This window comes from Haliotis cracherodii, unplaced genomic scaffold, assembly GCF_022045235.1.
Source record: "Haliotis cracherodii isolate W230 unplaced genomic scaffold, xgHalCrac1.p SCAF_14, whole genome shotgun sequence".
Classification (NCBI taxonomy): Eukaryota; Metazoa; Mollusca; class Gastropoda; order Lepetellida; family Haliotidae; genus Haliotis; species Haliotis cracherodii.
In genome coordinates this window covers 5,349,735-5,366,114 of record NW_027266269.1, presented here as the reverse complement: position 1 = coordinate 5,366,114, position 16,380 = coordinate 5,349,735, and the positions used below count along the sequence as shown (strand labels likewise).

At 43.1% G+C, this 16,380-nt stretch overlaps 2 protein-coding genes and 1 pseudogene across 2 annotated transcripts; all 3 read left to right on the top strand.

Moving 5' to 3' along the window:
• Positions 1–209: 209 nt before the first annotated feature.
• Positions 210–1,447, top strand: LOC139461373 (BTB and MATH domain-containing protein 36-like). Its single transcript, XM_071242979.1, has 2 exons — positions 210–238; positions 486–1,447. Exons 1-2 carry the CDS (start codon positions 210–212, stop codon positions 1,051–1,053), a joined length of 597 nt encoding a protein of 198 aa, XP_071099080.1. The 3' UTR covers positions 1,054–1,447.
• A 5,232-nt stretch (positions 1,448–6,679) lies between these two features.
• LOC139461372 (BTB and MATH domain-containing protein 36-like) lies at positions 6,680–8,747 on the top strand (annotated as a pseudogene).
• A 6,196-nt stretch (positions 8,748–14,943) lies between these two features.
• On the top strand, positions 14,944–15,835 carry LOC139460467 (BTB and MATH domain-containing protein 36-like). Its single transcript, XM_071241948.1, has 2 exons — positions 14,944–15,010; positions 15,258–15,835. The coding sequence occupies exons 1-2, from the start codon at positions 14,982–14,984 to the stop codon at positions 15,808–15,810; spliced, it is 582 nt and encodes a 193-aa protein (XP_071098049.1). The 5' UTR covers positions 14,944–14,981; the 3' UTR covers positions 15,811–15,835.
• The last annotated feature ends 545 nt before the right edge of the window (positions 15,836–16,380 follow it).

Here is a 16,380-nt window from a genome sequence, read left to right as displayed (position 1 = left end):
CAGTCGTTTTATGCGTTCATGTGTAACCAGTAATACATGCTATAAATAAACTAGTTGTTTGATGGAAACGTGAGAACCTGGCATGCGAGTTACCGCCCTTTACTGTTTGTCTATTGTTGAAATCGAAACTAAAAACACAAGCGGGTGTGCTTTCCGATCAAGATCTCGTTTTTTGTCAGTGTGATAGCCAATTCTACTGCAAGCTGAAAATGGCCAACCGTGTATTCCTGAAGAGAAGGTGAGTACCTGAGACGGGGTATGGGGAACAGGGACCCACAGCCCATACTCCAGTGTATACGTCCGCGTGAGACCCGTGAAGATCCTGGATAGAATATGTCCTTAGCAGCCAATGCTTGTCGTAAGAGGCGATTAACGGGATGCGTGGATCGATGCTTATGATCTTAATCACTGGATTGTCTGGTCCATTATCGATTATTAATGGGTGACAGTCATGACGTCATCTGATAATTTCGTATTCGTTGCAGGCCATCAGTCTTTGATAAACCCACAGCTAAATCTGATGTTGCGATTGTGGTGGAGGGAAGACGTCTCTACGTCAATAAAGCGATTCTGTCAACTGCGTCAGATGTCTTTGACTGCTTGCTTAATGGCTACTTCAAAGAACAGCAGCAGGCTGAAATTCCACTTCCAGGCAAATCTCGCGATGACATTGTGGACATGCTGCTGTGTATTTACCCATCGGAACTCAGGCCTATCACCATGGAAACGGTCGACAAACTGCTAGAACTCGCTGACGAGTACCAGATTGTTGGCCTGAAGAGGAGGTGTGAGGAGTTTCTATTGCCATTATGTAAAACTGATAAGTTTCGTGTTGTAAAAAACTGTAACGACATAGTGCACTTCTTATACCTGGCCGATAAGTATGAATTGGAAACTTTGTTAGAGATAGCAACAGACACGTTATCTAACGTTTCAATAAATCAGATTAGATATGGCTTCTCAATAGCGAACCATGAAGACTATACGAAACTTTCATCGAGAAGCCTTGCTAAGCTACTTCGTAAGCGAGTAGATTGCCTTGAAACAAGGTAAAAAAGGAAAAGGAGATATTGAGTTGATTTTCAGCGGACCCATGGCGGGGGACCAGAAATGGCCTGCACTGTAGGCATGTGGGCAATACATCCTCGGACTTCAGTGTAACGAGCAACGCGGCTATTCCAACGCCCATCCTTTTTTCTCTGATAAGTGTGAGAAGATAAAAAATAATATGATTGTGATTTATGAGGATTCACAGTGCCACTGTTTCCTGTCAGATGAACCGAAGTGAGAATAGGTCCCCTGCTATCTGATCTTGAGTGACAATAGGTACATCTTATATGGACTTTTTTCCAGGGATTTGTTATACCCAAATGACATGTGACTTTTTTGTTTTCCATCAACATACCTGTGTTGTGTTGCCGTTATTGACAAAGTGTGTGTATTTATAGACGACGTAAGATTACAACAGCTGCGTAGATTTAGAATTCTGAACATTTCTGATATGTCCTCACACTGTTTAGACGATTTGTATGCGATCTTTTGCTAAAATAAATACTCCCTTTATTTGAAAACGTGTTTGATAATAGTTTTACGTCCTCTTCATGAATAACAGATGAGTGCTGAAGAACTTTCAGAGACTTCAGTCGTTTTTGAAAGAGGTTCCGTTCAGTGCCAGTTAGTTGTTCTGTGATGAGGTTACTATGTCAACTGGTACTGTGGCTAGGGCCGATAAGTGTGTGTCATCAAGCACTGGTCAGTTCGCATTTGGAGAGGTCAACTGGCACTGGGGTGAGAGCAGATTTGTGTGTGTCATCAACCACTGGTCAGCTCGCATTGGGAGAGGTCAACTGGCACAGTGACAGCTGGTTAGTGTGTCATCAACCACTGGTCAGCTCGCACTGGGAGAGGTCAACTGGCACCGTGAGAGATGGTTAGTGTGTCATCAAGCACTGGTCAGCTCGCATTGGGAGAGGTCAACCCCCACTGTGAGAGATGGTTAGTGTGTCATGAAGCACTGGTCAGCTCACACTGAGAGAGGTCAACTGGCACTGTGAGAGCAGGTTGGTGCGTCATCAAGCACTGGTCAACACACATTGGGAGAGGTCAACTGGCACTGTGACAGTAGGTTAGTGTGTCATCAAGAACTGGTCAGCTCACACCGGGAGAGATCAGCTGGCACTGTGAAAGCAGGTAAGTGTGTCATCAAGCACTGGTCAACACACCTTGGGAGAGGTCAACTGGCACTGTGAGAGCTGGTTAGTGTGTCATCAAGCACTGGGAGAGGTCAACTGGCGCTGTGAGAGCAGGTTAGTGTGTCATCAAGCACTGGTCAGCTCGCATTGGGAGAGGTCAACTGGCACTGTGAGAGATGGTTTGTGTGTCATCAAGCACTGGTCAGCTCGCATTGGGAGAGGTCAACTGGCACTGTGAGAGCTGGTTAGTGTGTCATCAAGCACTGGTCAGCTCGCACTGGGAGAGGTCAACTGGCACTGTGAGAGCTGGTTAGTGTGTCATCAAGCACTGGTCAGCTCGCATTGGGAGAGGTCAACTGGCACTGTGGCAAGTGCGTTGATCGATGCTCATGACATTAATCACTGGATTGTCTGGTCCAGGCTTGATTGTTAACAGACCGCCGTGATATAGCTGGAATATTGCTGAGTGCGGCGTTAAACAACAAGCGAACCAACAAACAAACCCAAATACCAAATAAATCAGGACATGTGGAAGTGCTTGATAAATTCTGTCTCACTCCCAAATACCAAATAAATCAGTAAAATTGGAAGTGCTTGGTAAATTCTGTCTCACTCCCAAATACCAAATAAATCAGGATACGTGGAAGTGCCAGGTAAATTCTGTCTCACTCCCAAATACCAGGCCCTCGAAAATTCGGGGTAGAATAGGTCTTCAGCAACCCATACTTGCCGTAAAAGGCGACTACGCTTGTCGTAAGAGGCGACTAACGGGGTCGGGTGGTCAGGCTCGCGAACTTGGTTGATGCATGGCATCAATCCAAAGTACGTGGATGGATGCTCATGATGTCAATCACTGGATTACAGACCGCCGTCATATAGCTGGAATATTGCTGAGTGCGGCGTTAAACAACAAACCAGCCAACAAACCAACCCAAATACCAAATACATCAGGACACGAGGAAGTACCAGGTAAATTCTGTCTCACTCACAAATACCAAATAAATAAATCAGTATACCTAAAGTCCAAATGAATCAGGAGACACATAATTGTCAAGTAAATTCTGTCACACGCCAAAACAAATCAGGACACGTTTTAACGACGTCAGGTTCGAACCCACACGACCCTAACCATCCGACCCATTACAGCTTAAGTATTGATATTTCAATCTCAATTTAAAACGAAGCGAGTTACCTCCCTTAGGTCTACTTCTCAGAAGTGTCAAATCGAAAGTGAAACAAGGGTTTTGCTCATCGAGTTACCGTGTTCGCTGTGGCCTCGTCACCTGACAATTATTATCATCATACAATCACGGTGCAGTAACTACCTGGTGACAATGGCTACTCCTAAACATGCCAAGGATGAAATAAGGTAACAATCAGTATATTTGAAACTGGAAATTGTAAATTCGGAAACTCGAATCAATATCTGCGTAGAATGTAATGTGTGTGCTGGTTTTTGCTTGCAATTCCCGCATGTTTTACAAGACTGACATAAAATAAACCACTGAGCGTCACTGGCATGGTAATGATATACCCCGACAGGCTGACACCCCTCTGTTAACCTCCCGGTACCGCAGACATTCGCAACTGGCCATCCTGGTAACCACGTAAACAATATTACATATTATCCGGGGCTAGATTTACTTCCCTTACCCAAGATTTCCCTGACTACGACCAGCGACAATCCAATGTAAAGGACATTTCTTGGCATTACAAAGCAAATGATAATACAAGTATTTCATATAATGGATTTTGATTTTTATATGACGATTTCTTTAAATACACAATGTAAGTAGTACCTTAATCATATTTACATTATCATAAGTGTGTTTAGTCACAGATCATACAGATCATAATTCATGTTTACACGTCATAACATAATATAAAAAAATAAATGTAGTCATGATCAATACTCAAATCTAAAGAAGAAGACAAATATAATCCGCTCCAGTGTAACCATGTTAACTACATCTTAAATCTACTCTACTGTATAAACACCACCTCCTACCTGTATAAATACTTGTCAGCCATACTCTGTACTAGTTTGATGACAGTGTTAGAACCTACACCGAAACGTCGTTCCTGATTGCAATAAAGAAGTTGTTCATCCATATATCTTCTCCCTACTTTGTACTGTAGTGAGTGAGTTTGATTTTACGCCGCTTTTAGCAATATTCCAGCAATATCACGGTGGGGGACACCAGAAATGGGCTTCACATATTGTACCCATTTCGGGAATCGAACCCGGATCTTCGGCGTGATGAGCCAATGCTTTAACCACTAGGCTTCCCGACCGCCCCACTTTGCACTGTAGGAAATACGAGATGACATCAAATAAAATACCCCTTACCATAGTGGTTCTGTGATGAGCTGTGTTTCAGTAGATTACTCGGACTTACCTTCCTTAAGACCCGTGAAGATTCGGGATGAGAAGGTCTTCAGCAACCCATGCTTGCTGTAAATGGCGACTATGTTTGGCAACAGACGGGATCGGGTGGTTAGGCTCGCTGACATGGTTGATGCATGTCATCATACCCTATATTGCGTGGATCAGTGCTCATGATGTCAATCACTGGATTGACTGGTCCAGATTGGATTATTTACAGACCGCCGTCATATAGCTGGAACATTGCCGATCGCGGAGTTGAACAATAAACGAACAAACAAACAAACAAAAAATTTCCTGAACTTATAATGTGTCCAAAATGGTAGCCATTACACTAACTTTGAAAGTGAGTGAGTGAGTTGGGTTTAACGCCGCTTTTAACATTATTCCAGTTATATCACGGCGTGTCAGCTTAATGTGGGAGGAAAGCCCGAAGTGATGCAGGTCTCAGACGTCTACCACTTCGGTGAAACCCACGAGCACGGGTATGGTGCTGACAAACCTAGAAACATAATCGGGGTGAACCGGGATTCGAACCCACAATCATAGGTTTCTGGCGTGTCAAGGGGACGCAACTCTGCACAGCGAATGGCGGCGCCTTAGACGACTGGGCCAACCGTGCCCCCCTAACTTTGAAAGATAAATAGTGAATTCAGCACACACTCTCATTAGATACCATTTTTACGAAACGAGTGGACTTTCTATGGTATCTGACAAAGCGAAATGTAATGACGTAACTTACGTTGTTATGACAATGTCAAGAAATGAAACACAAGTGTAAAGACAGGTATGTATTGTAACGATCTTGTTTTGTCTGATGTAAAGTGATCAGAATGTGAACTTGCATTTTGGAATTACGGAAACATAATGCAGATACATGTATTTGGCAAGTTAATACCATTAAACACATGATAAAAATCGCTATTTGAAATCATCTGATAATGTGATACGTATCATGCAAAGAATGAACCTCAATTTACCGATATACCGGTAAAACTGCCCACTGTTTTGCTTATTCTGAATAAAATTTAAAGTCTGTAGTTGCAGAACTGTGAAATTTCATTCAATTTTTAAAAATCTGCTTTTTTTACTCCGATGAGCGAGTGAGTGAGTTTGGTTTTGCGCCGCTTTAAGCAATATTCCAGCAATATCACGGCGGGGGACACCAGAAATGGGATTCACACATTGTACCCATGTCGGGAGTCGAACCCGGGTCTTCGGCGTGACGAGCGAACGCTTTATCCACTAGGCTAACCGACCGTCCCTGGTAATATAAAAAGGCTCATATTTATTATGGTTCACAACAATAATATAAACTAAATCATATTCCTCATTTATATCGCCAAACATGTTAGAGTTAACCGAAAGCATTACCGCAGTAAATGGGGTTTTATGAAATTGTGGACTGCTTTCACAGTTCTGGTCGTATCCAAGTTCATTCTCCTACCCAGAGTTCCGTGCGACCAGCATAGTACCTCTGCCACAGGCCAGCGCCATGTGACGATTCGTCACATCTTACACAGCCATTCAAGATATTGCATATATATCTGTTTAATTTTTGACAAGTCTACATATCTAGATAAACATATGTCGTAGAATGGTTAACTTTCATTGAGAAAATGTCCTAAATCGCGAAAATCTTTTTCCATTTGCGTAGTTATCCTTTGTTTACATTGGTTGTACGGCTCCACGTGCTGTCGTCGAAGCCCTACAGAGAGCTAGCGATTACTTGCATTGGTCCGTTCTAGTCTGATTTCTGAATAGGGCGCGTTTGTTTACAAACAAGAGATAAGTCCGGTCACGTGATATGCAAATTAGCCTGTTCCAGTGGTGTTATGCTAAGTCACCACAGCGCCGGAGTGTGATCCACTGAAATAGGCTTGTGAGTTAGCTCCCTTACCGCCAGTGAGTCCAAGCTCCTATCTAGCGCGTGACACCTTCGTTGCACTCCCGGTAACATAGAGAGCTCCGCAAACGGGCTATCGCTGTGAGGAGCTTGCAGTGGGTCATTTTTCATTGAAAACGAAAATACAAACAGGACAGACCTGGGCCACAGCCATTTCCTGGTGTACGTTCTTCGTTAAACAAGTAACAGTCGACAATGGCCAGCGATACTTCCTCCGTAGCAAATGAAAGGTACATAATTATGTTGTTAGGATAAAGTTTAACTGACATTTTTCTGACAATTTCAGATGATCCATTTATTATTAGGGGTCATGAAGCTTTATATACATATTTGGGGAGGATCATGAAGATACCCAATATCACGGCGGGGGACACCAGAAATGGGCTTCACACATTGTACCCATGTCGGGAATCGAACCCGGGTGTTTGGTGTGATGAACCAATGCTTTAACCACTGGGCTACCCGACCGCCCCACTTTGCACTGTAGGAAATACGAGATGACATCAAATATAATACCTTACCTTAGTGGGTCTGTGATGCGATATGTTTCATTAGATTACTCGGACTTACCTTCCTTAAGACCCGTGAAGATCCGGGGTAGAATAGGTCTTCAGCAACCCATGCTTGCTGTAAATGGCGACTATGTTTGTCGTAGGAGGCAACTTACGGGATCGGGTGGTCAGGCTTGCTGACTTGGTTGATGCATGTCATCGTACCCCATTTGCGTGGGACCGCCTCCGTGGTCTAGTGGTAGAGCATCCGCCCAGGGTGCGGAAGGTCCGGGGTTTGATCCCCGACCGCGTCATATCAAAAGACGTTAAAAGATGATACTTGTTGTTACCCTGTCTGGCGCTCGGCATAAAGGGGCTAAAACAAGGACTGGTCTGCTCGGAGTCAGTATACTGTGTCTGAGTGGGGTATTCATGTTAAACTGCGGCATGGTATCTCAGTGAGCCAGCGCTATAAATCGGCATCAGTCCGGACTAGTACCAGCAGCCACACAAACACACACACGTACATGCACGTCGCTATATAAGTGCAATAATCTTGGAATCGACGTTAAACCCAATTTCACCTCACCTCACCTCACCTCACCTCACCTCACCTCACCTCACCTCACCATTTGCGTCGATCGATGCTCATGATGTCAATCACTCGATTCTGGTCCAGGGGCCCGTTCCACAAAGTGATCTTAGCGTTACGACTGTCATAAGCTTATGTTAAAGTATGGAACTTACAATCAACTTAGAGCTGAGGTCGGGGATTGTGGAACGGGGCCCTGACTCGATTATTTTACAGACCGCCGTCATATAGATGGAAAATTGCTGAGTGGGGCGTTAAACAACAAACAAACAAACAAACAAAAACCTTCCTTAACATATAATTTTTCCAAAAAGGTAGCCATTACACGAACTTTGAAAGATAACTAGTGAATTCAGCACACATTCTCGTTAGATACCATATCATTTTTACGAAACGAGGGAACTTTCTATGGTATCTGACCTACAGAAATGTAATGATGCAACTAACGTTGTTATGACGATGTCAAGAAATGAAAAACAAGTGTAATGACGGGTATGTATTGTAACGATCTTGTTTTGTCTGATGTAAAGTGACCCATTGACTTGATCTTCTATGCTGGCAGGTCATCTGTGTTTGACGAACCCTCTGACAAGACTGATGTCGCTCTGGTTGTAGAAGGGAGACGTCTTCACGTCATCAAAGGGGCACTTTCAGCAGCATCGGATGTTTTTCACAGGATGGAGATTTTAAAGAAAAGCAGGAAAGTGAAGTCCCTCTGCCGGGAAAAACATATGGTGACATTGTGGACTTGCTTCTCTGTATTTACCCATCAGAACTCAGGCCTGTCACCAAGGTAACGGTGGACAGACTGCTGGAACTGGCTGACGAGTACCAGATTACTGTCTTGAAGCGGAAGTGTGAGGAGTTTCTGTTAACAAGCTGTAGGGACAAATCTGCTTTACAAAGAGAGGTTCTTCACGCTTTATATCTGGCAGATAAGCACAGCATGCCTACACTCCTGAATGCTGCTATACAAATTGTGAAATCATTCAGATTTAGAACACAAAATAATGCGCGGTATTCCTTGCATCTGGAGAAGGACTTTGTGAATCTTGGGAATAAAACCAAGTTTAAGCTGATGACGGAAATGATTGACTACTTTCAAATGTGTTGTAGGTCTGACAAGTTCAGTTCCTTACGTGAAACCATTCCGGATTTTGATATTGAAATATTGCAGTAATGATCGATTTTGTTATATTTGCATTAGGGATGGGTTTTGGATGTTTCAAGTGTATCACAATATTTTACAATGCACAAGGACGTATTGCGATACGTATCACAATGTTTTGTATGATTCAAAATTGTGAATTCGGAAGCAATTTGCAACATCAATCAGGAATAGAAGTTTATAAATGGAACAAAACAAGATGCTGGGACATTCAATAATTACGCAAGGATGAACGCTCCGGGATAATGATGACTTGGTGCTACATCATGCCACAGAAAAACTCCAGAATGTGAACTTGCATTTTGGAATTACGGAAACATAATGCAGATACATGTATTTGGCAAGTTAATACCATTAAACACATGATAAAAAATCGCTATTTGAAATCATCTGATATTGTGATACGTATCATGCAAAGAATGAACCTCAATTTACCGATATACCGGTAAAACTTCCCACTCTTATCTGTTTTGCTTATTCTGAATAAAGTTTAAAGTCTGTAGTTGCAGAACTGTGAAATTTCATTCAATTTTTAAAAATCTGATTTTTTTACTCCGATGAGTGAGTGAGTGAGTTTGGTTTTACGCCGCTTTTAGCAATATTCCAGCAATATCACGGCGGGGGACACCAGAAATGGGCTTAACAAATTGTACCAATGTCGGGAATCGAACCCGGGTCTTCGGCGTGACGAGCGAACGCTTTAACCACTAGGCTACCTGACCACCCTTACTCCGATGATGATGAACATGATGATGATGATGATGATGACGATGACTATGTACAGGGATGTAAATTACATCATTTATTATATGTACATTATTGACAAGCGACAGGAGATGGAATTTGATCATCTTTTCGCGAACACCTGGTATCATCACAATTTGATAGTGATTCATAAACACATTCATGCTCATTTTGTAGTTAATAAATGATCTTTTAATATTGGTAGAATAAATTGGATAACTAAGATTGTCAGTGGCTGTACCTCGAAGAGGGTTGAAGTAATGTAAAATGATTGTCCCCCGGAGATGGTACGTAAGTCCACGTCATTCACAGTATGTTTATTACTACCACGTTTTTAATCGCAGAATATATGTTATTTTAATTCGGTTAAATTGACAATTATCGCCAACCACTGAAGGGACGGTGTAAATCCTGCTGGGGTCTATGCAGGTAGCAAAAGTACGTTAAGTCCCCATGGATGCTAGCGTGGTGATCTACCTTCAGTTGTTGGCGATCTATAGCCTGTTTTTATATTGTGTTGCAAAATGATAGTATATTTTTACATGCTCTCTAACTAGTTTTATGCAAATCTGTGATATTCTAGTTATTATACTGCCCTTCGTCGGCAGAATTTTATACAGTTTAAAATATATTGTAAATGTCAAATTTTGTTTCGTCACGATATGGCTGAAATATTGTCGATGTGACGTTAAACTTTAAGTCACTCACTCACTCACCATTATGCAGTCGGAACTGTTTCTGGCCGGGATTTCTCATGAATATAGGTGCAGGTGAGGTCATCATCATCATCATCATCATCATCATCATCATCCCTTGTATGGGTGAGGTGAGGTGATGTGAAATTGTGTTTAACGTCGAGTCCAGGATTATTGCACTTATATAGCGACGTGCATGTACGTGTGTGTGTTTGTGTTGCTGCTTGTACTAGTCTGGACTGATGCCGATTTACAGTGCTAGCAGACTGAGATACCTTGCCGCAGTTTAACATGAATACCCCACTCAGACACAGTATACTGACTCCGAGCCGACCAGTCCTTGTTTAAGCCCCTTTATGCCGAGCGCCAGACAGGGTAACAACAAGTACCATCTTTTAACGTCTTTTGGTATGGCGGGGATCGAACCCCGGACCTTCAACTCTCCGGGCGGACGCTCTACCACCAGACCACGGAGGCGGTCGACGATAGACAGACGAACGCAAAGTGTGGGGGGATAAATGGTAATTATAATAATGGGAGAAACGACGTGAAGCATTCACTGGCCAAAAACCTCGTAGCACTTTCGGGGCGGTCGGGTAGCCTAATGGTTAAAGCGTTCGCTCGTCACGCCGAAACCTGGGTTCGATTCCCGACATGGGTACAATGTGTGAAGCCCATTTCTGGTGTCCCCCGCCGTGATATTGCTGGAATATTGGTAAAAGCGGCGTGAAACCACACTCACTCACTCACTCGTAGTACTTTCGGAAAAGGTGTTTTAATCAGTTTCTCGAAATGGTCGAAGGATGGTGCCAGTTTGATTTCTAGCGGGAGTTTCTTCCAGAGAAATTCTGCGCGTAAGCTGAATTATAACTGGCCAAAGAGTTCGGTTTCCTCCTGGGAACAGTTAGTTGATGTCTGCTTATTTTGTTTATTTGTTTGTTGTTTAACGCCGCACTCAGCAATATTCCAGCTATATGACGGCGGTCTGTAAATAATCGAGTCTGGCCCAGACAATCCAGTGATTAATATCATGAGCATCAATCCACGCAATTGGGATCGATGACATGCATCAACCAAGTCAGCGAGCCTGACCACCCGATCCCGTTAGTCGCCTTTTACGACAAGCATAGTCACCTTTCACGGCAAGCATGGGTTGTTGAAGACCTATTCTACCCCGGAATCTTCACGGGTCTCCCCCAATTGGGCTGTAATCAGAGTATATACGCATAACCAAAACATTATTGCTTTCAGCAGTGTTCAATAAAAAAACATATGTTACTAAATGAGATGTTAGTATCTGTTTTGGGGCGGTCGGGTAGCCTAGTGGTTAAAACGTTCGCTCGTCACGCCGCACATCCGGGTTCGAATCCCGACATGGGTACAATGTGTGAAGCCCATTTCTGGTGTCCCCCGCCGTGATATTGCTGGAATACTGCTAAAAGCGGCGTAAAACCAAACTCACTCACTCACTCACTCACTAGTATCTGTTTTAAAGTCCAATGCTTTTTTTATATTCAGCCTACTTCTGTCCTACATATCAATGCTCATGTTGTCTATCACTGGATTGTCTGGTCCAGACTCGATTATTCACAAGCAGCTGTCATATTGCTGAGAGGGGCATTAAACAATAAATAACGGGAACTACTTCAAACAAAACTCTTATTAATGTACAGTGTGTGAAGCCCATTTCTGGTGTCCCCCCGCCGTGATATTGCTGGAATATTGCTAAAAGCGGCGTAAAACCATACTCACTCACTCTTATTAATGTAGGCGTTACAGCAACCCTGTTGCCTGTTTTCCTGTTGAAACAATATTACACCTCTTTATTTTGACATATCCTTTTGAAAGAAATGTATATTTGGTAAGCAATTCAACTCAACTTATCTTTTATTTACAATTTAATAAAGAAAACGAACAAGACGAGAGTGGTTTTCGGTTTTATAGAATTTCTACAATGAATGTTTCGCACATATTCAGTTAACTGTGGTACCGTGAAGATCCGGGATAGAATAGGTCTCCACTCTCCAGCAACCCATGCTTGCCGTAAAAGGCGACTATGCTTGTCGTAAGAGGCGACTGACGGGCCCGGGTGCAGAGTGCGGCGTTAAACAACAAACAAAGAAACAAAACAAACGGTTTACAGTCGCAATGCTGTCTATTCCTTCCATGGACGGACAGTCATAACAGATAGTACACACGTTATGTGTATTCATAACAATAACATTATGAAGGAATTTTAAACATAAATCAATAATTTAGTATGACCATTTTAATATTTAAGCCCCGTGGGGTTTTCGAAACAACCTCTGCTAGGTGTGAGAGGCGTTTTGGATGGTCACACGATTCCGGGGTAAAATAGGTCTTCAGCAACCCATGCTTGCCGTAAAATCAACCAACCAAAAGCTTTTATGCGTGCCATCATACCCTGAAGGCGTGAATGGTTTCATGCAATGCCAATGTCAATTGCTGGTTAACCTGGTCAAGTCTCAATCAGTCGTCATGTCGGTTACGCTGGTTTTAGTACGGCGTTAAACAACACACAGGTATACTCGCTTTTACAATCCTACATAATAGACAGTGGGGTTATATATACTGAACCAAATTAAAAACTTCACTATCCTAAACTTTTAACATTTTGACCAGTTATCATTGTGGGCCCTTATTGTGTATTTAAACAGTAATGGCCACGTATTGTCTTCAGATAACACTCGTTTTAAGTGCAGGTGATCAAAATCATGTGCACAGCACTATAGTGGCAAAAGTGGTTTTTCACGTGCAACTGGTCACGTGGCCATAATACCGCACGTGTTTTCAGCCATACGTGTTAGCAGTCATTAACAATAAAAGAAAAACACAAGAAAACAAAAGTCTTTACGGCCATTTGTCATGCCACGCCTTTCAAATGTGCAACGTGAACGTGCCATCGGCATGTTGCAGACGGGAACGTCCGTAGCTGAAGTCGCAGGGACGATGGGTTGTAGTCGACGGACTGTTTATGATTTACAGACGCGTCTACAGCAAACGGATACCACTGTTGATCGCCCTCGGCCAGGTCGACCACGTGTGACGTCACATGCAGATGATCGTCAGATTGTCTTACGTCACCTCCGTAACCGATTTTTGACGGCTACATCAACCAGAAATGAACTGTTTAGGGGTAAACTGAGTGCGCAAACTGTTAGAAACCGCCTGAGAACTGCTCACCTTCAAGCACGACGGCCATACTGCGGGCCGATTCTGACTCAATTACTCAGACGTCAACGTCAATTGTGGGCACAGCGACACTTACGATGGACTCAGAGGAATTGGAATCAAGTCGTCATCAGTGATGAATCCCGATTTAATCTTCGGTTTGCTGATGGTAGGGCGAGGGTGTGGAGGCGCCGTCATGAACGTTACGCCCAGTGTTGTGTACAGGAAGTTGACAGATTTCGAGGCAGAAGTGTCATGGTGTGGTGTGCTTCCTGTGGCAATGCACGTTCCAGGCTGGCACCAGAACTTCTGCCTTTTATGGCAGCACATGGACCCGGTTTGATCTTCCAACACGACAATGCCAGACCCCACACAGCAATTTTGACAAGAAATTTCCTTCAGAATGCGGGAGTCAACGTCATGGACTGGCCGTCAAGGTCTCCCGACCTCAATCCTATCGAACACGTCTGGGATGCTCTTGGCAGAAGTCTGCGCACTCTCGAGAACCAATCACAGAATTTGCAAGATCTTGGCACCATTTTGCAGCAACAATGGCGTCGTCTACCCAATCATGTGTTCACAAGCATCACAAGGTCCATGCGGAGGCGTTGTGTGGCAGTTGTCAACGCACATTGTGGCCATACACCCAATTGAACTTGTGTGCCATCAGATTCTCGTGCTTGGGACTTATGATTTAAACTGTTGATGTTATATCCGAATACCGTAGGTGCTTGGAACAAATTATGGTTACCACCGTTAATTAACATCCTTCTTTGGACATTAATGATTAAAAATTACCTTCTCTGATACATTTGTCCGTTTTATATCATATATGGGATTACTTTTAAAAATGTGAAGTTTTTAATTTGACTCAGTATACATCGCTACGATTTTGCGGTTAGTGTCGGCGCGGACAGACGAGGCAACAAACCAACAAACATTTGACTTAAGCGCGAAGTGGACACATTCACACACCAACAGTCGTTTTATGCGTTCATGTGTAACCAATAATACATGCTATACATAAACTAGTTGTTAGATGGAAACCTGAGAACCTGGCATGCGAGTTACCTCCCATTACTGTTTGTCTATTGTTGAAATCGAAACTAAAAACACAAGCAGGTGTGCTTTCCGATCAAGATCTCGTTTCTTGTCAGTGTGATAGCCAATTCTACTGCAAGTTGAAAATGGCCAACCGTGTATTCCTGAAGAGAAGGTGAGTACCTGAGACGGGGTATGGGGAACAGGGACCCACAGCCCATACTCCAGTGTATAGGTCCGCGTGTGACCCGTGAAGATCTGGGGTAGAATTAGGTCTTCAACATGCATCAACCAAGCCAGCGAGTTTGACTCACCATCACTGACTAATGTTACTGAGCTTAAACCTCGACCCAGTTCATGTAAATGTCGTGCGTCAAAGCCTGTTCATGTGTAATCAACAGTACATCCTATAAATAAACTAGTCGAATGGAAAACTGAGAACCTAACATGCGAGTTACCGCCCATTACTGTTTGTCTATTGTTGAAATCGAAACTGAAAACACTAGCGGGTTTGCTTTCCGATAAAGATCTCGTTTCTTGTCCGTGTGGTAGCCAATTCTACTGCAAGCTGAAAATGGCCACACATGTATTCCTGAAGAGAAGGTGAGTACCTGAGACGGGTAATGGGGAACAGGGACCCACAGCCCATACTCCAGTGTATAGGTCCGCGTGAGACCCGTGAAGATCCTGGATAGACTATGTCTTCAGCAGCCAATGCTTGTCGTAAGAGGCGATTAACGGGATGCGTGGATCGATGCTTATGATCTTAATCACTGGATTGCCTGGTCCATTATCGATTATTAATGGGTGACAGTTATGACGTCATCTGATAGATTCGTATTCGTTGCAGGCCATCAGTCTTTGATAAACCCACAGCTAAATCTGATGTTGCGATTGTGGTGGAGGGAAGACGTCTCTACGTCAATAAAGCGATTCTGTCAACGGCGTCAGATGTCTTTGACCGCATGCTTAATGGCGACTTTAAAGAACAGCAGCAGGCTGAAATTCCACTTCCAGGCAAATCTCGCGATGACATTGTGGACATGCTGCTGTGTATTTACCCATCGGAACTCAGGCCTATCACCATGGAAACGGTCGACAAACTGCTAGAACTGGCTGACGAATACCAGATAGTTGGCCTGAAGAGGAGGTGTGAGGAGTTTATATTGTCATTATGTAAAACTGATAAGTTTTATGGTGTACAAAACTGTAACGACATAGTGCACTTCTTATACCTGGCCGATAAGTATGAATTGGAAACTTTGTTAGAGATAGTTATAGACACGTTATCTAAAGTTTCAATTAATCAGATTATAGCGAACCATGAAGACTATACGAAACTTTCATCGAGAAGCCTTGCTAAGCTACTTCGTAAGCGAGTAGATTACCTTGAAATAAGGTAAAAAAGGAAAAGGAGATATTGAGTTGATTTTCAGCGGACCCATGGCGGGGGACCAGAAATGGCCTACACTGTAGGCATGTGGGCAATACATCCTCGGACTATTCCAACGCCCACCTTTTTTTTTTTGATAAGTGTGAGAAGATAAAAAATAATATGATTCTGATTTATGAGGATTCACAGTGCCAATGTTTCCTGTCAGATGAACCGAAGTGAGAATAGGTCCCCTGCTATCTGATCTTGAGTGACAATTGGTACATCTTATATGGACTTTTTTCCAGGGATTTGTTATACCCAAATGACATGTGACCTTTTTGTTTTCCATCAACATACCTGTGTTGTGTTGCCGTTATTGACAAAGTGTGTGTATTTATAGACGACGTAAGATTACAAAAGCAGTGTAGATTTAGAATTCTGAACATTTCTGATATGTCCTCACACTGTTTAGACGATTTGTGTGCGATCTTTTGCTAAAATAAATATTCCCTTTATTTGAAAACGTGTTTGACAATAGTTTTACGTCCTCTTCATGAATAACAGATGAGTGCTGAAGAACTTTCAGAGACTTCAGTCG